The following is a 20,593-nucleotide window of genomic DNA, read 5'->3' as shown; positions in this document are numbered from 1 at the left end:
AAATGAAAACTAATGCAAATCTATGGAACCTGGACTTAAACAGCAATTGACTATTAAATAACAGCCTAATTAACTATCAATTTAACACAGAAAAAGTGAATACTCACACTATCCAATGCTTTCACAGGTGTTAGATATTTATTTGAAAACAGTTCAGTTTCTTTGCTAAGTAGTATGCGTGATCTGAACACCCATACACATTACATTAGAAAAAAGCTAGACAATGACAAACTAATCATACACAAACTAAAATGTAATATTTCAAGTATGTCTTTTGTTAAAGGATCACAGTTTTTTTATGAGTACAACATTTGTAAGAAAGATCTATTTGTGCTCTTTGATGTAGACATTACCTAGACAACCATACATATTCAAGCACTGGAGTACAGGCATGGAGGAAAACTTGACAAATTTTTTTTTAAAGTTAAGCTAAGATACTGTTACAGTTATGTAACAAAAGGTTTGTGCTTCCTGTTGTCAGACACAGTTTAAAGATATCTTATGCTGGGGAAAGAGTAAAAATTTACTCATGTTTTATTTAATTCTATTCAGAGAAGAAAATCCAGCCTCAAAACAAGACACCAAGATTTTAAGACAACCAACAGTGTTGCATCTGACATGGAGGCAACCAGTCAGAGCAGTGCAATTTGAGTGCCTGGCTGAAATGACAGATGGGTCCACCTGTCTAAGGTACTTATTAAATTGCCTGTGTGCTTGCTGTATTTAAGGTATTGTACTTTTGGATGCAGCAAGTACTGGCTGTATTTTTGTGCAGCACTCTCTACTAAATAAGAAATGGATGAGTAAAATACCTTGTTCTAGCTGCCCTACTGTCATATATGCCAAAACACAACGCTCTCAAATCAGGGTGCTATGTATGCTCATCGGCAAGAGTTTAAAAAGTGGTTAATATAAACAGGCACATCTGTTGTCTCCTTATTAACTGCAAAAGCACACACTGCAGTTGATAAAGCTCAGGGCCTTCATTTTATATGTATTGCATTAGGGACTTCTGTAAGGGCAACGAGTGTCCTTTCCAAACTCTGTTTGTGGCATCACCTCAGCACAGTGCACTCATGCATTTTACATAGACAGTAAGGAATGAGCTCCAGCCACACCCAGTGTAATACAATAATCATCTAAACATTTAAAATGTTGAGTAGCAATCAACACTACTCTATGTGCGCTTGAGAAGGCTCTGTTTTCTGTTAATCCTAAGTATCAGTCCAAAAATAATTTCCCCCTACCTTGGTTTAATTGAATACCTTTGCCTATTTGACAGGGTACATTCATCTAGAGAGAGCGGCCAGCTCACTTTCATTCTGTAATTAAATGTAAAAGTCTGGCTAAACAGCAGTTAGCCAAAAAATGAAAACACACAACTTCTACTTCCCAGCCTCTGAAAAGCCAGTTTAAAATTTTCTATAGGATCTTCTGAGGAAGTTTAGTTTGGTGAATAAAGTGCTTATTTTAAGTCAAAATAATGTTAATGCACCATTATTTGCTTCACATTAAGGAACTTTTACATCACCTTTTAATGATGCTTTCATTTGAGGCTACTTGGACTAAGGGGATGACATACGAAGTCTACCTCTGAAGACCTATACAATCCTTAGTAGGTTATAAGTTAGATGAGTTTGGGGTTTTGTTCCACTCCGCAATGGACATCTGCCCATGTGACAAGGAGCCCAATCCAGGGCCTGTCAGCATTTAAGGCACAAAGCTGCAGGAGCAGTACAGCCTGCTGAGGATCTGTAGCTGAGCAAGCTAAAGTGGCTCTTTGAAGGAGTGGGAGGAAAGCACTCCTTGAAAAAGTTAGTTGGCAACATTTATGTTGATGACCATCCTCTTACCTGTTCCAGATGGCGTCATACTGGTCTTGCACAGGGGAATGAATGCATTTGTATTGTCATGTGGAGCTCATTTACATAAATCTTGCCCCCTACCCCCAACAGCTCAGCAGAATATCCCTGCAACATGCATACAGTCCTCGCCTTCCTCTGCCATACACTAAGCTAGCCATCCCCCAAGCTCCACCGATTCATTGTGCAACCAGTTTATACAGACTACTGCGACTTACAGCCCTTGTTTATGTGGTAGCACAGGTTGTGTATCTGTTCCTCAAACTACTAAGCTCTTAGGCAGAAGTTAAGATGCCTGCTCTGGAGAGGGCCAAAGCTGCAACAGCAAGTAGTGATGCCATTAGCAGTGATGCATACCAACACAGCTGCGCACTAGCCTGTAAGAATGCCTGGCTCCAGCCATTACTACTAATTCTTCCCCTTCACAAGCACCAAGTTCTCCTGCAAAGTGTAATAAAAGTAAGCAGTTTGAAAAAGTTATATAACAGCCTTAGCAAGCTGAGAATTAAGTGCGTATTTGGCACAAAACCATAAAGGACAGGCTACACTCCCCACCCCTCTCCACTCCCTACACAGATGCATGAATATTAGGAGAGACGGCTGAGAGGGATTGCCTGTGTCCTCCAGAACAGGAATTATGATCTTCTTTATGCTCAAATCTCCAAATTCTTCGTGTTTACATAAGAGTAACCCAAATAACAGAAGCTATTGCTCCCTGCCCCCTCCCTCCCACCACCACCAGCTAAGAGGCACTGTCATCCAACTATTGGGTATTAACTAGATCTATGCAACTAGTAATATTTGTGTTTTACAAGTGTCAGCACAGAGCTACATGAAACACCTCTCTCTACATTTACTCACACAACAGCGTTACTTGGATTTGAAGAGGATAACAGCCATATTAATATACAGACAGTCCACTTGAATCAGGCCATTGTTTTCCAGGCCTTTGTGGATTTGTACAATTTTTGCAAATTATTATAAGCCTCCAAAACAGACATACTTTATTTCTAGGTACTCATCAATACCATATTTTGAACCTTCTCGTCCCAAGCCAGATTGTTTCACGCCTCCGAAAGGGCACTCCACTGAGGACACGATTCCTTCATTAACACCAACCATTCCAACCTCCAGCTGCTCTGCAACTCTCCAGATCTGGGCTGGGTCTTGAGAATAGAAATATCCTGCCACATGAATGTAAAAATATATTGTTAAAATAGAACAAAAGTCAAAAGGCCATGGCAGCAGAAGGTTTTCGGGAAGATGCTTATTAGCAAACAGAAATAATCAAAATGAAATTCTTCATCTCATGCAATTACAACACTAAGCTCAAGGTTGTAGCTGCAGAGTGGTGTATCTGTCTGAAAAGGGAGACCTTACCTGCTAAACCCACACTGGCTGAATTTGCTATAGCAACAGCTTCTGCTTCAGTATCAAACCTGCCAATATAAAGAAACATATACCAGTGAGATCTGCAATCAACATACTGCCTTCCTGTTCTCTGGATACTGAGGGCTTGGCTACACTGGAGAGTTGCAGCGCTGGTGGTGGCTTTACAGTGCTGCAACTCACTCACCGTCCACACCTGCAAGGCACATACAGCGCTGTATCTCCTTGGCTACAGCACTGGCTGTACTCCACCTTGGCCTGGGGAATAACGACTGCAGCGCCAGTGATGCAGCGCTGCTCCGCCAGTGTGGCCACCAAAAGCACAGTTATTGGCCTCCAGAGGTATTCGGAGGTATCCCAGAATGCCTGTTCAGCCACTCTGCTCATCAGTTCGAACTCTACTGCCCTGGCCTCAGGTGACCCACCCTTTAAGCCCTTGGCGAAGTTTAAAAATCCCCTTCCTGTTTTTTCAGCCAGTGTGGAGTGCAATTCAGTGAATCTTTCTAGGTGACCCATGGTCCTCCACATTGCCAAATGAGCCCCAGCATGGAGCATGGCGAGTTGTTTCGAACCTCATGTCAGTGTTTGGGGGAGGAAGTTGTGCAGTCCCAGCTGCGCTCCACACATTACTGTTGGTTTTCAGCCTCAATTTCCTCCCTTCAAGGCCATCCCTATCTGCGCCCTGTGTGGGCCTTCTTCTAGTAGCCCTGCTCTCTGGCTGTACAATTCAGCCTCCAAGCGTTGACCTCAGAGGTCCATGCCTGACGGAATCTCACCTTTCCCTTCAACAAATATATATGGAGGTACAGCACGCGGATTATAACCCGGGATGCTGCTTTCCCCCAAGTCCAGCTTTCCCATACAGAGATTTGCCAGCGCCCTTTTAAAACGGCCCAAAAGCACACTTCACAGTCATCGGCACCAGCCTCAGCTTGTAGTTTAACGGTCCGTTGCTCCTGCAATCTTCGCCGTATACAGTTCATGAGCAAGGCTTAACAGGTAAGCGGGGTCACCAGGATCACAACAGTGCATTTCGACGTCCCTACTGTTGATCTTCTTGTCTGGGAAAAGTCCATCTGCAGCTTCCTGAATACGCCAGTGTTCGCGAAAGACGTGTGCATCATTGCACCTGTTCCAGGCCAGCCTGGTGTGATGTCAATGAAAACACCCACGGTGATCCACAAGCGCTGGAACCATAGAGAAAAAATCCTCAATTAACGTACTCAGATGCAGGTGGGGTGGTGCCAGATAGGAATATGCATCCCATCTAGCTCCCTCCACACGTTAGGGAAACCATTTGTGCAAAGCCATCCAGAATGTCCTGCACGTTCCCAGAGTCACGGTTCTTCTTAGCAGTGATGCGACTAATGGCCTTGCAAACTTGCATTTCAACACGATTCCATACGTCGGACTTTCCCACTCCAAACTGGTTCCCGATCCGATCGGGTAGCTGTCTGAGTTGCCAGCTTCCAGTTGCAATACCCACCCACTTCTCACAGCAGTGGCAGTTCTCAATCTCATGTCCTTGCGCCACAGGTGGGTGGCAAGCCTCACACGAAGTCCCATGAAAGTGGCTTTTCTCATCTGAAAGTTCAGCAGTCACTGTGCTCGTCATCCCAGATTCCTACAATGTGATCCCACACTCAGTGCTTGTTCCCGAGCCCAAAAGCGGCGTTCCACGGTCTGAGCATTCTGAATGCCAGAAGCACTTTAGTGTATTACGGTCAGGCGACTTGCTATTCCATCGTTGTACTCCTCATCACTTTGGATCTTAAGGAAAGCTCAATGCCAACATGATGTGCTGGTGAGACTCATAGCATACTCCTCAAGCAGTTTCGGGGCTCCATTTCCCACAGAATCACGCTTGCACAAGAAATCGTGAGAGAGTCAAATTGGCGTGCAACGTGGACGGAAAAACAAGAGATTACTGGGGATAGTTGAAGCGATGCATGCATGGGTGTGTAGGACAGGAAGCAGAATGACCCGCACCCTCCGCCCCCTTTCCACAACCCACGGCGCCAAAATGGGACGAGGTGCTCTGTGGGATAGCTGCCCATAATGCACCACTCCCAACAGCGCTGCAAATGCTGCAAATGTGGCCACACTGCAGCGCTGGTACCTGTCAGTGTTGCCACACTGCAGCGCTTTCCCTACACAGCTGTACAAAGAGAGCTGTAACTCCCAGCACTGCATACCTGCAAGTGTAGCCAAACCCTGAGAAGCCACCTTACTGCCAATGGAACAAAGTGAATGTAGGTTTGTTCTCCTTGGTATACTTCTAGTGTTTATTATTTAATTTTCAGTCTCAAGCCAGGGTGCTTTTGCCATTTCTCTTGAGTTACATGAAATTTTAAAATGTGTTAATACTTATCAACTAATGTGGTTTAAACACGCCATTCACCTCCTTGTCTAGACAAGACTTCACTATTGAGAGAGATTATTAAATCTCCCCCCTACTGAGTCCTACCAGGTTCAATCATACTGGGGGGGGTGGGGGGCGCCCGTGGGAGAAAGACCTCAGAGAAAAAGACTGCAAGACAGGGAAAATTGTCCCAAGTGTACTTTGGATCAGAGAAACATAGAACTATTAGGTCATGTGACAAAATGCAAAAGCTCTCAAGTCCCTTAAAGCAGCATGAAAATTGATGGTCTTTACTGTTATCCTCCTTCGTTAAACTGCAGGTGCCATTTTACAAAAAAATAAAATCAGAGAGAGAAAGAGAGTGAGTTAATCTCACCAGAAGCCTAAAAGACCTAAATAAAATCTGTATAATAATAATGCAGATTGTATAATTATTCACATGAAATAAATACTTTTTTTGAAGTTTACTAAACTCTCTCTGTGTTAATCTGAAGAATGGATTATCTTACTTGATAACTGGTGCTAAGGGACCAAATGTCTCTTCTTGCATGCAAAGCATGTTTGTTGTGACATTGCTGAGCAGAGTAGGCTCAAAGAAATTCTTTCCAAAGCTGTGTCGTTTCCCTCCTGTCACAATGGATGCTCCTTGAGAAACCGCATCGCTAATGTGTCTCTCCACCTGAGATGAGCAAAATGAGAGATACTCAAGCTAGCATTTAGGGTAAAGGTTTGCTCTACTTTTTCTTGAATACACAAGACTCCCCAAAATTAAACAGGGCATTAGACAAAAGGAGTTTATGCTACACCTTATTTAGAGGACTGAGGCACTGCTTAAAACTTCCCTTTTTGCTGAATTTTCATCTCTCTTCCTGAACTTAACCTGAATTTTAGATTTACACACCAGGATCACTTGCAATGCAGGACTGCAATTCAGTAAAGATTTACACACATGCTTAACTTAACGGAGGTTTATTAGTCCTGCTGAAGTGAAGGGAAATAATGGCAGCATATAATGTTAAGCACACGTGTAAATCTTTGCAGGTTCAGGGCCACACATTCATGGTCAGCGTCGTCAGAGAGAGATACAAAGGACCATGTAGTGCTTACCTATTGACAGAAGAAAACTATCCTGTCTCAGGGCTTGTCTACAATAGCAATTTATGGCACTGCAACTTCCTCACTCAAGGGTGTGAAAAGCGCCAGTGCAGATAGTGCTCCAGCGCTGGGAGCTGCGCCCCTCATGGAGATGGTTTTTTTAGAGCGCTGGGAAGCTCTGCCATGACTACACAAGCCACGTTAAAGCACTGCCAGTGTAGACTAGCCCACAATAGCAAGTCTTCAAGATAGGAGTGGAGAGACCATATCTCCATCTATACTCTGACATGGACAGAACACACTTTAAACAAACTTCTATGAACACCAGCCAGGGTGGATAAAAACAGATGATTTCTTTTTAAAAAATGGATTTTTTAAAAATTTAAATCAGATTTTTATTTTTAAAAACAAGACCTTAAAATTCAATTTGATTTATGGTAACCTACGGTAAGGCCTAAACTTACTACAATCTATTCAAATCATTTAAAAAGATGAATTAAAAAAACCTACTTTATATGAGTGAGTCATCTGCAAATTTTTATAAGTTAAAGAGTACTACTTTTTAAAATGTAAACAGAATTGGGGTCAATTCAAGCTTTATAAATATGTCAATGTCATATGGTGCATTAAATAGCTATATTATTTCAATCTTTACAACAGAGTGAATGGTGTATTGACATTTTTCCTAATACAAGTACTTTCAGTTGCTGTTATACAGAAAGTCTTTTTCCTTTATTTTACTTTTGGATTCAGTTTAGCCAGCTGGGGCAGAGAATATATTTTCTTCCTTTGGATTAGTTCATCCAAATTAAGAAACCAACTGGGAGTTGAAAAAATTGGAAAGCTTGTGTTCCTCTTCCAGTCTATGAACAATAAGACAAAAAAAAACCATATGGGAGAAGATGAACTCTACTAATTCTAAAAATTTGAAGGAGATGGGGCCAGATTTTCAAAGACATTTAGGCACCTAAAGATGCTGATAGGCACCTAGTGGGCTGAAGCACCTTCACACAAATTAGGAATAACAAATCATCATCTAATAAATAAATGCAATGCCACTCCTCCTCAATGCCACTTAACATACATTTATTCAGATTCTTCAACTACTTATATAAATGAGAATGCACCTTTCTTTAGGAAAATACCTAGTACAAATGCAGAACAAAATTAAAAGTCCCTCCACATTCAGAGCCCCCAATAGTTTTAGCCTTAATTTGAGCCTAAATTTGTTTTTCTGCTTTGTTTTTATACACAAAAACAGACTGTTCAAAACAAAAACTTCGTCATGCTACCTAGAGACATGAATACACCCAATACAACTCCCACAGTCTATTAAGCTTTTGCAAATGTTCTCCAGAAAAATACCAATCAGAATATAATTAGGAAGAAAGGTTTGCTCATGGCAGATTATTCCCTTTTCTTTTCCTAGTTTAAAAAGGCAATTATGGCTGTAATTACTCCTGTTCATATCATTGTGGACTTTGAGGAGAGAATACTTTCTGCAAATACAGAGAGACAAGGTGGGAGAGGTAATATCTTTTGTTACAAAGCTCTTCTTGAGATCTGGGAAAGGTGCTCTCAGCAACAGAGCAAAATGCAAGGTGGAACAGATTGTTTAGCGTAAGTAAATAGCATATCTTGTAAGGGACCATTCCAGGTACAGTGGCAGTGGTAGTCTTACAAAACAGATATTAGACAAAACTGAGTATACAATGTGTTTAATACTTCCTAAAAATATAAATTACAATTTCAAAAGTGAAATCAGCATACGTATACACACATATACACATACCTTTCCCACTGCTTTTTCATTAATTAATGGCCCCTGGGTAGTTCCTTCATCAAATCCATTTCCTACACGTAGCTCTCTTTCAATAGCTTTGGCAAATTTTTCCACAAATGCATCGTGGATCCCTTTTTGCACCAAAAAACGGTTTGTGCAAACACATGTCTGAAAACAAAAAACAAAGCTTAGTGCTTTTTCCACTTTTTACAGCACAGTAACTGATTATCATTACAATTCCTTCCATGCCTTCTCTTTACCCATATAGGCTGTTACCAAGGTTTGTCCTTCTCTCATTACAACACTCTGAAAATCAAACAATAACAAACTTGAAGTGTTTCCCTGAAACACCCCACCCTGTTAGCAAGCGTGGATCCTGCTAGGAAAAGGTTAAGTGAGTACTGCTGATTCTCTGATACATGTATCTACCAGGATACCAGGGAGGTGCAGTGGGAGTTATTCTCTAATCAAAGGATACAGGATGTGGGTTAAGTAGCAGACTCCACATCTAAGCCAAGATAGGAGCTGACATTTCTGTTATCTTATTATTGTTGTCTTTGTTAAGATAGCCAAATCCCACATGAAGGAGAGTCTGCATTTTACAAGTTGGATTTGTAGGTTGGGGGGAAGAACACCTGTTCACTCTGACCCTTTGTTCTGTCCACACCCTCCTCTCCTGCTACCTTAATTACTACAACCTCTTACTTGATGTTCTCCAACACATAACTGCTAAAATAATGTTCCTTTGCAGGTCAGACTGCATTATCCCCCTTTGAATCCCTTTGGTAACTTTCTACATCAAGTCTAAATTCCTTACCCTTGCATATAAGATCCTACATGGCTCTGTCTTGTTTCATATCTCGATTCTTGTTTCATGCTGTCATGTCCCCATTCACCACTTTTTGTCTAACAAGGATTCCAGCCTCATTACTTTACTCATTTCCTTCTCCCAGGTTAGTCTTTGCATTTTCTCTCATGCTGTCCCCTCACTTTGACTAGTGAAATTATTTCATGCTAATCAGGCCCCTTTCAAAATTCACCTAAAACTTGCTTCTTCTGCAAGGTCAATGACTACTAACCCACACCAGTCATGTGCCTTCTCCACATCTTCTAGGCAGTGTGCACCTCAAAACAACTACTGTCTTTAATGGTGCCAAGCGCACTGAACTCCAATGTAAGTGCCAACTACTCTGAAAAGTAACTCTAAAAATGGCAGATAGATTTTTGCCATATTTGTTTGTCTCTAAACTATTTTCATAATCAAATGTGCTCCATATATAAGCAGAGAAGCGTTTTTGAACTGCCAGCCTTGCAAACTCAACCTGGGCACACAACACCATTCACTGTTTTTCCCGAGATGCTGCCAATATAATTAACACTTAAAGCAATGTAGAGAGTGCAGAACGAGGGAGGGGTTGGTTGTTTTTTTCCCGCTTGACTAAGATGACCCCAGGATTGGCTCTAAACCAATTTAGTGAGCTGTCCCTGCTCTGTTTTAGGTGCTAATGATAGCAACTGTGTCTGGGGAGAAACACTGAATCTTGACACCTAAAGGAGGAATTATTTCCACCTCTTTATCTTAAACTGTTTGTACCATTTATAAACTAACCCAGAATACATATGCACAGATACTGAATGGTTAAGGATAGTGAACTTGATTTTAAAAACTTTTCCATCTGGTTAAACACTTTCACCATGTGCTATTGCTCATCCTTCCCTCATTTCCATTTTGTATATGTCTAACTCAGGTATGGGACCTGACTTGGTTACAAGCGTGGTTCCTAACCATTGGCACTCGAGACTTGTGACTGGTATTCAGGCTAGTGGCTGCCACTGAAGCCTCTGTCTTGGGCCTGCATGTACCTTATTCAATTATCTGTATTTTAAGCTACAACACAGTTCAATCCTCTGGGAAAGGGGTTTTGAACAGCCCTCAGTTCCAATGCAAGTTTGATTACACACAACTGAACAAGGGGCAGCTGGTGCCAGAACAGAGGCTGGATTTCAGGTTTGTCATTAAGATAGGGGACAGAGAAGTTACTGGCTCCAGGAAAAGGGATATGGGGACGTGTCACTACTGAAAATGACGTCTCCTGCGTTGCTTGCACACCACTAACTCCACTGGGCATCCTAGGGGCACAAGGAATACAGGATTAGGTGCACATCCTTACAAACAGGTTTGGTTGCCTAAAACCTATGAGCTACTAATTTAAAACAGAGCTAAATACACTTTGTAGTGTCTACTTTAATGGCCTGAGAGTTGTCTTAACTCTGTTCCCACTCTTCAGGAATTCATGTGGGTTTACTGCCTATGAAATGTCCATATGACAAAATCATCTGCAACTGATACCCTTGTTGGCAGTTTCAGCACATAGGCCACTAAACTGGCATTGTAGACTCATCTTCTCATTACTATAGGTAATGACTGATCTGCGTTGCCATGATAATGCCGCTATCTGTGCTTTATCTGTTCAGTGGATAGAGGACTTTGATGTCTAGGGCTGTAAATCCAGCAGCTTTCCTTTACAAGCAAATAAAGTTAGGCAAAAATAGCTTAATCACAAAAAATATGGCTCTTTCATGCTCCAAAAGGTGAAATAGGCAAGGTAAAAAAAAAAATTCTCTCACCTGCCCCGAGTTTCTGTATTTAGAAGCCAGAGCTCCTGCAACAGCTCGGTCCACATCAGCGCTGTCAAACACTATAAATGGAGCATGTCCCCCGAGCTCCATGGAAACCCGCTTTACGGTGCCAGCAGCATGATGCAGCAGTACCTACACGTATGCAGCAGACACCAAACAGGATAAGTGTGTAAGTAATCAGTTCACTAATGAATCAGAATTTAGAGGCAGGGGGAACTAACTCTGGTGGGGGGTGACCTCCCATAATGAACTTACAAGCTCACCACAGAGCCAATAGTCCCTCTTTTCCATTCCCTTGCCAAAGCAGGCAATCCCATCCTACATTGAAGTCTCCAGTGGAAAAACTCCCATTGACATTAATAGAGCTAAGATTTCATCCAATTACTTTGTCCAGCCTTTATTTAACTAGAACTCAAGGAAGAGCTTCTTCTACTTTCCCTTGCAAGATCATTCCACAGTTTAATAAAACTTGCTGTTAAGATTTTTCTCCTAATATCCAGTTTAAAATTTTCCTCTTCTCGCTGTCATCCCATTCCTCCTCAGACCATTTTAGAAAATGCCCCTTCCTTGTTAAGGGGAATCTTAACCCATGTTAACCCACACACTAGTATCTTAATCCTCAAATAGTCCTACTGATTTCCATGAGACTACTTGCAGAGTAAAGGGAGTAGAATCTAGCCTTAAGTAAAGGTTTCACCTCATTAACCCCTCCCCTCTTTCAGTAATACACTTTATTACTGAGCAGCACATTCTAACGTTCCCATTAGAGTCAAGTCATCATATAACCTGAAACAGCAGTTTCTGGAGCTGAACTTTCCTGAGTAACTGCTCTTCATCATGTTACAAACTGCAATGATGCACATTACCACTGCTCTAAAAAGCCAACAGATACCAGATTAAATGGACCACAATTCAAGGAAAAGTACTTAACAGGATCAGGGATTTGCATGAAGCCCTCAACAGCCAGAAGGGAAAAGAGTTTGTTGCAGTGTGAGGAAGAACCACCCCAAAGGAAAAATGTTCTATATACACATTTCTCTCCTCAAAACATTTCCCCTTGCTTTTCAATAAAAACCCTTCAAACATTCACTGTCTTGTCATGTACCTTTCCTGTAGCAGTGGAGCCAGTAAAAGATATTTTTGCTACCAAAGGATCAGTGCACAGAGCCTCCCCCACAGCTGGGGTTTGTTTTTGGGAACAAGGGACAACATTATATACTCCTGCTGGAATTCCAGCCTGGTTTGCAAGCTGCAATGAGAAACAGTGAATATGCAGTTACAAAATTATATACTTTGTATATGGATCAGTTAGGTAATATTTTTATATTCATACATGTATTTGTAAATTTGCTCTGAAGACATAAGCACTGAGTCAATGAGAGCTGAGGGTGCTCAGCACCTCCCAGTATTGGGCCCCATAAACATTACATGTTGGCATTGCTATTTACACACAAATAGGCTGTTGCCGACATCAAGTAAAGCAAAGATATTCAAAGTTAAACCTGTCTTTTGCAAAGCTAGGCCAATGCTGGAAGATACTTGTACTATGCCCATAATATATTCCAATGTTTTTATTTATTTTAAAGGTAACTATTAAATCTAAACCACCTGCTTAACAGAATAAAGTTGTACTCTCTCTGTGTGAGATTGTGGCCAAGAGTTATGGTTGAATGCCACTTCACTTCCTGTTTACAGATTGCTACAGTCCATTGCCAGTGTAATACCAGCGCAAAAGCTCACCTCAGCAAGTGCTAATGCTGATAATGGTGTGTCTTCTGCAGGCTTCACCACCACAGTACAGCCTGCTGCCAGAGCTGCACCAACTTTTCGTGTAATCATAGCGCTGGGGAAATTCCACTAGGTGGAGAGAGAAATATACAATCAAAAATCAGTAACGCTGCATACTTCCCTCTATTCCCAAATAACTGGCTATTTTTGCAACTTCTAGCAAGAATCAAAACAAACCTTACATAAGAATGAGAGTTTGCTTTACTTTCTCAATTAAACACTTTTCAAAAACTGAAAAGGGGTGAAGACGTAGCCTTTATAAAAGACCGTGTATATAATGCCACTACCAATTATTTTATGCTCTAAAAATTCTAGTAATTAAATGGCAGAGAGATTTCTATATCAGTGAGAAACTGGTACTGTCTATACTAACTCAAAAACGTCAATCTTTTGGGAGGCACCTACTGCTAAGAGAAGTGGAGAAAAAAAGACATGAGGAAACAAATGCGTACCCCTAGGAACATGAAAACCAAAAACATGACATGTATTTTCAGTATGAAGAAGCCATTATTTGTCTCATGATACGTAACTCAATGAAGAAACACATCCAGACCAGTGCTGTAACTTTCTCATATCTTATCCAGAGCCTGTGCTCTGTCCTACGTGGCCATGCAGGGATGCATAGCACAGCCAGAACAAATGAGTTGGGAGCAGAAAAAGGCCCTTCTTTTTTGTGGAGGGAAGGAGATTCAGTGGGGGTTTCTCCTGGGCAGTGGCGGTCTCTGCTTCCCCCATTCTCAGAGCTGAGCCGAAAGCCCTAAATTAATCCTTAATCAGTCTGACAGATCCAGCTGCACTTACAGGGGTGATAATGGCTGTCACTCCAACAGCCTGTTTCAGCACCAAGAGCCTTCTATCTTTCACAGAAGGTGGAATGATGTCACCATAAATGCGACGAGCTTCTTCTGCAAACCATTCCAGGAAGGAGGCAGAATAAAGAACTTCACCTTGTGCCTCTTTCAGAGGCTTCCCCTATGATTAAATCACAATGCAGAAATACTTCAAATAGACCAAAGTGATTGAAGAAAGTCATGTAGGTCATTATTTTTACTCTTATTATTATTTGTATACCTGTACCTCGATACAATGCCACCCGATAGAACACGAATTTGGATATAATGCAGTAAAGCAGTGCTCCGGGGGGTGGGGGCGGACTGCGCACTCTGGTGGATCAAAGCAAGTTCAATATAACGCGGGTTCACTTGTAACGCAGTAAGATTTTTTGGCTCCCGAGGACAGCGTTATATCGAGGAAGAGGTATATAACCATGGCACTTAGGAGCCCTCATCATTGTGCTAGGCACCGCAAATGGCACTTTGATTCCAGGTTACATATATTTCGGACAGAGTCTGGGCTAAGGATTTATAGGAATCTTTCCATTACTTCAACAGGCTTTTTAAATCAGGCCCTACATGGTAAATTCTATAGCTAATGTATCTTTCTTGCTTGAGGACTGGGAGTTGTGGGTGCATACTACCACTCAGGATAAGATCCTTTGTTGTCAAAGGGGTCCTTTGCTGGCAAAGAGGCCTGAAAGATGCTGAAATCAGTACATTTTTACATGTAAAACTCACATTCTCTGCTGTTATTATCTTAGCAAGGTCATCTTTATTCTCCATCATCAAACTATACCATTTGCGAAGCAACGCACTTCTCTCCTGGGCAAGGAAAAAAAATATTTTAGCAAAGCTGCCATTGTTTTAAACATAGATAAAAATGTTACTATACTGAATTAACTTCATACTTTACGTATAAGCGAATGTGTGCTGTTCAAACAGAAAAAAGGTAACTGAGCAAGGATGACATGAATTCAAAATTGTATTGGAGGACTAGTGATGCCAGTAACTTGTCTCTGACAGCACCAGGTGCTTCAGAGGAAAATCTTTCCAGAATGGAAGTTTCTTCCTCAAGTTAATTGGTAGATTATATCCTCAGGCATGAATGTTTATGTGTGTGTGTGTGTGTATGTGTATATATATATATATATTCTCCCCACTGTGTACAGGTCTACCTCTTTTGAAACTAATAAGCCCTTGGCCTCAATTTCTTGAGGCATCCAGTTTCACATGCTTTAGATGTAGGTAAAGAACTACTTGCTTAGAAAACAGTTAATGAAAATAGTAGAACATGCTTTTAAAAAAAAAAAAATCATTTTTTCTAAAGCAGTGGCTCTCAGTCTTTCCAGACTACTGTACCTCTTCAGAAGTCTGATTTGTCTTGTGTACCCCAAGTTTCAGTTCACTTAAAAACTACTTACTTACATTACAAAATCAGATATAAAAATTAGGGCTGATTAATTGCAGTTAACTCACGTAATTAACTCAAAAAATTAATTGTGATTAATCACAGTTTTAATTGCACTATTAAACAATAGAATACCATTTGAAATTTATTAAATATTTTTGGATGTTTTTCTACATTTTCAAATATATTGATTTCAGTCACAACACAGAATACGAAGTGTACAGTGCTCACTTTATATTTTTGATTACAAATATTTGCACTGTAAAAATGATAAAAGAAATAGTATTTTTCAATTCACCTCATACAAGTAGTGCAATCTCTTTACTCGAAAGTGAACTTACAAATGTAGGGATTGTTTTTGTTATATAACTGCATTCAAACCCAAAACAAGGTAAAACTTTAGACCCTACAAGTCCACTCAGATCTATTTTTTGTGCAGCTAGTTGCTAAGACAAACAAGTTTCTTTACGTTTATGGGAGATAATGCTGTCCACTTCTTATTTACAATGTCACCACAAAGTGACAACAGGAGTTGGCATGGGACTTTTGTAGCTAGCATTGCAAGGTATTTACGTGCCAGATATGCTAAACATTTGTATATCTCTTCATGCCTCAGCCACTATTCCAGAGGACATACTTCCATGCTGATGATGCTCGTTTAAAAAAATAATGGTTTAATTAAATTTGTGACTGAACTCCTCGGGGGGGAATTGTATGTCTCCGACTCTGTTTCACCTGCATTCTGCCCTACATTTCATGTTATAGTAGTCTTGGATGATGACCCAGCACATGTTGTTCATTTTAAGAATATTTTTGCAGCAGATTTCACAAAACACGAAGAAGGGACCAATGTGAGATTTCTAAAGATAGCTATAGCACTCGACTGGAGGTTTAAGAATCTGAAGTGCCTTCCAAAATCTGAGAGGAACTAGGTGTGGAGCATGCTTTCAGAATCTTAAAAGAGCAACACTCCGATGTGGAAACTACAGAAACTGAACCACCAAAAAAGAGACTCAACCTTCTGCTGGTGGCATGACTAAGACGATGAAAATGAACATGGATCAGTCAGCCCTGCTTTGGATTGTTATCTAGCAGAACTCATCATCAACATGGACGCAAGTCCTCTGGAATGGTGGTTGAACATGAAGGGACATATGAATCTTTAGCACATCTGGAACGTAAATATCTTGCAATGCTGGTTACAACAGTGCCATACGAATGCCTGTTCTCACTTTCAGGTGACATTGTAAACAAGAAGTGGGCAGCATTAGCTCTTGCAAATGTAAACAAACTTGTTTGTCCAAGCAATTGGCTGAACATGAAATAGGACTGAGTGGACTTGTAGGGTCTAAAGTTTTACATAGTTTTGGTTTTGATTGCAGTTATTTTTTGTACATAATCCTACATTTCTAAGTTCAACTGGTCATCAAAAAGAGAACTGCACTAAGTACTTGTGTTGGATGAATGATAAATATATTTTCTTTTGATTGTTTAGAGTGCAAATATTTGTAATAAAAAAGAAATATTAGTGAGCACTGTACATCTTTGTTTCTGTGTTGACTGAAATCATATATTTGAAAAATGTAGAAAACATCCAAAAATATTTAAATGGATCTATAATTGTTAAAACATGTGTTAGTTGCACAATAAATTGTGATTATTTTTATTGCACAATTAATCGCAATTAGTTTTTAATCGCTTGCCAGCCTAATAAAATACAATGTCACAGCACACTTAACTGAAAAAATTGCTCACTTCTAATTTTTACCATATAGTATAAAATAAAGCTATTAGAAATAAATATTGTACTTACACTTCAGTGTATAATATATAGATCTGTATAACAAGTCATTGTATGAAATTTAATCTGTACTGACTTCCTAGGCAAATAACTAGATGAGTTATGCTTAGCCCAGATGTGTACCTTTACTCCTGGTTGAGAACCACTGTTCTAAGTATGTGTAAGGTGACCTGTGCCTTCAAGCCCGTTTTTAATTAAAGCACACCTACTAACAGCCTCCACTAACCCTCCTTCTGTATTTCATATTGACAGACTATAAGAGGCAGTACATAGAGGCCTGTCAGAACTCCCTGGCCCGCGTGCTGCTGCAAGCACCAGTCCCAGCCCCACAGCGCTGCTAGGCGAAGTACGGATTAAATACACCACCACAAGAACAGAGGCAGCTGAATCAAGGCCGCTGTAGCTCTTTATTTGAGCGCAGTCCCTCCATGCAGCATTTCCAGGCAGGCCCCAACGCTGCACGAGGCTCTGCCTACAGGGACAGCCGGCCTAGTTCTACTGCAGAGTCCAGCCTCAGACGCGGCTGCTCTGGGCGCCCCTGAGCGCAAATCACACTCTGCCGAGGCCCTGCCGTGCCCGCTCGCCCAGGGGGCCCGGCTGCAGCAGGAACCCCCTGCCCCTGAGACCCCCTAGGATCCTTGCTACATGGGCTGGCTCGTCCTCCTGGCCAGGCGGGCCCCGCCCCCCTCGCCTCCCCGGGCTCTCACCTTGGCGGGGGCGCGCCCAGCCGGGTCCGGCCTCCCATGCGGCTCTCACGGCGGCCCGGGCTCGGCCACGCCGCAGTCCGCCACCTGCCCAGCTCGGCGCCGCTGGCCGGGTCCAGCAGGGAAGGCGGCGGCCGCCTGCACCCAGCTGCCTCCACGAACCGCCCGAGCGCACCAGGAGCCGGGCAGCCGCGCGGGCCGGCCGGAGCCGCTGCGCGGAGCGGGGCGGGAGCAGGCGCTGGCCGCCCGCAGGCAGCGGGGTCCGGGGGACCGCCAGGTGCCATGGCGCCGAGCAGCAGGCCGGGCGGGGAGCGAGGGGCCGGGCGGGGCTCTGCTGACAGCCCGGCGCTCTGCAGCGGTGGGCCCCGAGGCTGGGTGCGGCACAGTCCGGGAGCCCCCGAGCCTGCGGAAGCCAGGCCCGGATCACCAGCTGCTCCCCAGTCGGCAGGCCTGGCCCTGTGGTTCCTGTAACAGTTACGGTATGCAATGGGGTGTAAGCAACTACTAATGTAAAAAACTGCTACCTCATATAGCAAGTGCCTAGATAGCAGTTTGTCCCCTGCACTCATGGCAGGTCTAAGTCTTATCTAGACCATTCCTGACACATGATGTCCAACCAGCTCTTAAAAACCTCCATTGATGGAAATTCCCTTCCCTAGGGACTTCTTTCCAGGGCTTAGCCACCTGGACAGTTAGGAAGTTTTTCCTAATGTCCAACCTAAACCTCTCTTGTTTCAATTTAAGCCCTTTGCTTCTTGTTCTATCCTCAGAGATTAAGGAGAACAATTCTCCCTCTTCCTTGTAACAACATTTTATGTACTTGAAAACGGTTATCATGTTTCTGTCTTCCCTCATAGGTCATGTTTTCTAGACCTTTAATCACGTTTGTTGCTCTTCTCTGGATTTTTTCCAGTTTGTCCACATCTTTCGTGAAATGTGGTCCCCAGAACTGGACACAACACTCCAGTTGCGGCCTAATTAGCACAGAATAGAGCAGAACAATTACTTCTCCTGTCTTGCTTACAACACTCCTGCAAATACATCCCAGAATTATGTTCCCTTTTTTTGCAGCAGCGTTACACTGTTGACTCATATTTTTCTTCTGAGCCACTATGACCCCCAGATCCCTTTCCGCAGTATTCCAGGAAGGCATTTCCTATTTTGTATGCATGCAGCTGTTTGTTCCTTCTTAAATGGAGTACTTTGCATTTGTCCTTATTGACTTTCATCCTATGTACTTCAAACCATTTCTCCAGTTTGCCAAGATCTTTTTGAATTTTAACCCTATCCTCCAAAGCACTTGCAACCCCTCCCAGCTTGGTATCATCCACAAACTTTATAAGTGTACTCTCTAAGCCATTGTCTAAATCGTTGAAGATATTGAAAAGAAACGTATCCAGAACTAATCCCTTCAGGACCCCACTCATTATGCCTGTCTAACATGTCTGTGGACCACTGATAACTACTCTCTGGGAACGGTTTTCCAACCAGTTTTGCACCCATCTTATTGTAGCTCCATCTAGGTTGCATTTCCCTAGTGTGTTTATGAGAAGGTCTTGCGACACAGTATCAAAAACATTACTAAAGTCAAGATATACCACCTCGACCACTTCCCCCCATCCACAAGGCTTGTTACCCTATAATTGAATGTTATCAGCTTGTTTGACACGATTTGTTCTTCACAAATCCATGCTTACTTATCACCTTATTTTCTTCTAGATGTTTGCAAACTAATTGCTTAACTATTTGCTCCGTTATCTTTCTGGGTACACAAGTTAAGCTGACTGATCTGTAATTCCCCAGGTTTTCCTTATTTCCCTTTTTATAGCTTGGCACTATAATTGTCCTTTTCCAATCTTCTGGAATCTCTCCTGTCTTCCATGACTTTTCAAAGATAATTGCTAATGGCTCAGATGTCTCCTCAGTCAGCTCCTTGAGTACTTGAGGAGGCATTTCATCAGGTGACTTGAAGACATCTAATTTGTCTAAGTAATTTTTAACTTCTTTTCCTGTTTTTGCCTCTAATACTACCTCATATTCATTGGCATTCACTATGTTAGATGTCCAGTCACCACCAACCTTCTTGGGGAAGACTGAAACAAAGAAGTCATTAAGCACTGCTTCCATTTCCACATTTTTGGTTATTGTTCCCCTCCGTCCCCCCCCCCTTGAATAATGGGCCTACCCTGTCCTTAGTCTTCCTCTTCCTTCTAATGTATTTGTAGAATGTTTTCTTGTTACCCTTTATGTCTCAAGCTAGTTCAATCTCATTTTGTGCCTTGATCTTTCTAATTTTGTCCTTTCATACGTGTTATTTATTTATATTCATCCTTTGTAATTTGACTTAGTTTGCACTTTTTGTAGTACTCTTTTTTGAGTTTTAGATCATTGAAGATCTCCTGGTTAAGCCAGGGTGGTCTCTTGCCATACTTCCTATCTTTCCTCCACAGGGGGATAGTTTGCTCTTGCACCCTTAATAATGTCTCTTTGAAAAACTGCCAACTGTCTTCAAGTATTTTTCCCCTTAGATTTACTTCCCATGGAATCTTACCTACCAGCTCCCTGAGTTTGCTACAGTCTGTCTTCTTGAAATCCATTATCTTTATTTTGTTGTTCTCCCTCCTATCAGTCCTTAGAATCATGAACTCTATCATTTCATGATCACTTCCACCAAAGCTGCCTTCCACTTTCAAATTCTTAACCAGTTCCTCCCTATTTGTCAAAATCAAATCTAGAACAGCCTCTCCTCTAATAGTTTTCTCCACCTTCTGAAATAAAAAATTGTCTTCAATATGTTCCAAGAATTTGTCGGATAGTCTGTGCCCTGCTGTATTATTTTCCCAACAGATGTCTGGGTAGTTAAATTTCCCCATCACCACCAAGAACATAAGGTTGTTCTTATTTGCTGACTTGTCGTACTTTGCT

General features: G+C 41.9%; 1 protein-coding gene across 1 annotated transcript; it reads right to left on the bottom strand.

Annotated features, from left to right (window-relative positions):
• Positions 1–116: 116 nt before the first annotated feature.
• On the bottom strand, positions 117–17,715 carry ALDH5A1 (aldehyde dehydrogenase 5 family member A1). The gene is made up of 10 exons (XM_032799546.2): positions 17,672–17,715; positions 14,494–14,577; positions 13,721–13,891; positions 12,872–12,988; positions 12,237–12,380; positions 11,120–11,263; positions 8,501–8,659; positions 6,123–6,292; positions 3,243–3,301; positions 117–3,046 (listed from the first exon to the last, which is right to left on the bottom strand). The coding sequence occupies exons 2-10, from the start codon at positions 14,539–14,541 to the stop codon at positions 2,841–2,843; spliced, it is 1,218 nt and encodes a 405-aa protein (XP_032655437.1). The 5' UTR covers positions 14,542–14,577; positions 17,672–17,715; the 3' UTR covers positions 117–2,840.
• Positions 17,716–20,593: the final 2,878 nt, after the last annotated feature.

Source organism: Chelonoidis abingdonii, chromosome 2 (assembly GCF_003597395.2).
Source record: "Chelonoidis abingdonii isolate Lonesome George chromosome 2, CheloAbing_2.0, whole genome shotgun sequence".
Lineage (NCBI taxonomy): Eukaryota > Metazoa > Chordata > Testudines > Testudinidae > Chelonoidis > Chelonoidis abingdonii.
Note: the sequence above shows the minus strand (reverse complement) of the source record. Positions and strands in the feature narration are given on the sequence as shown.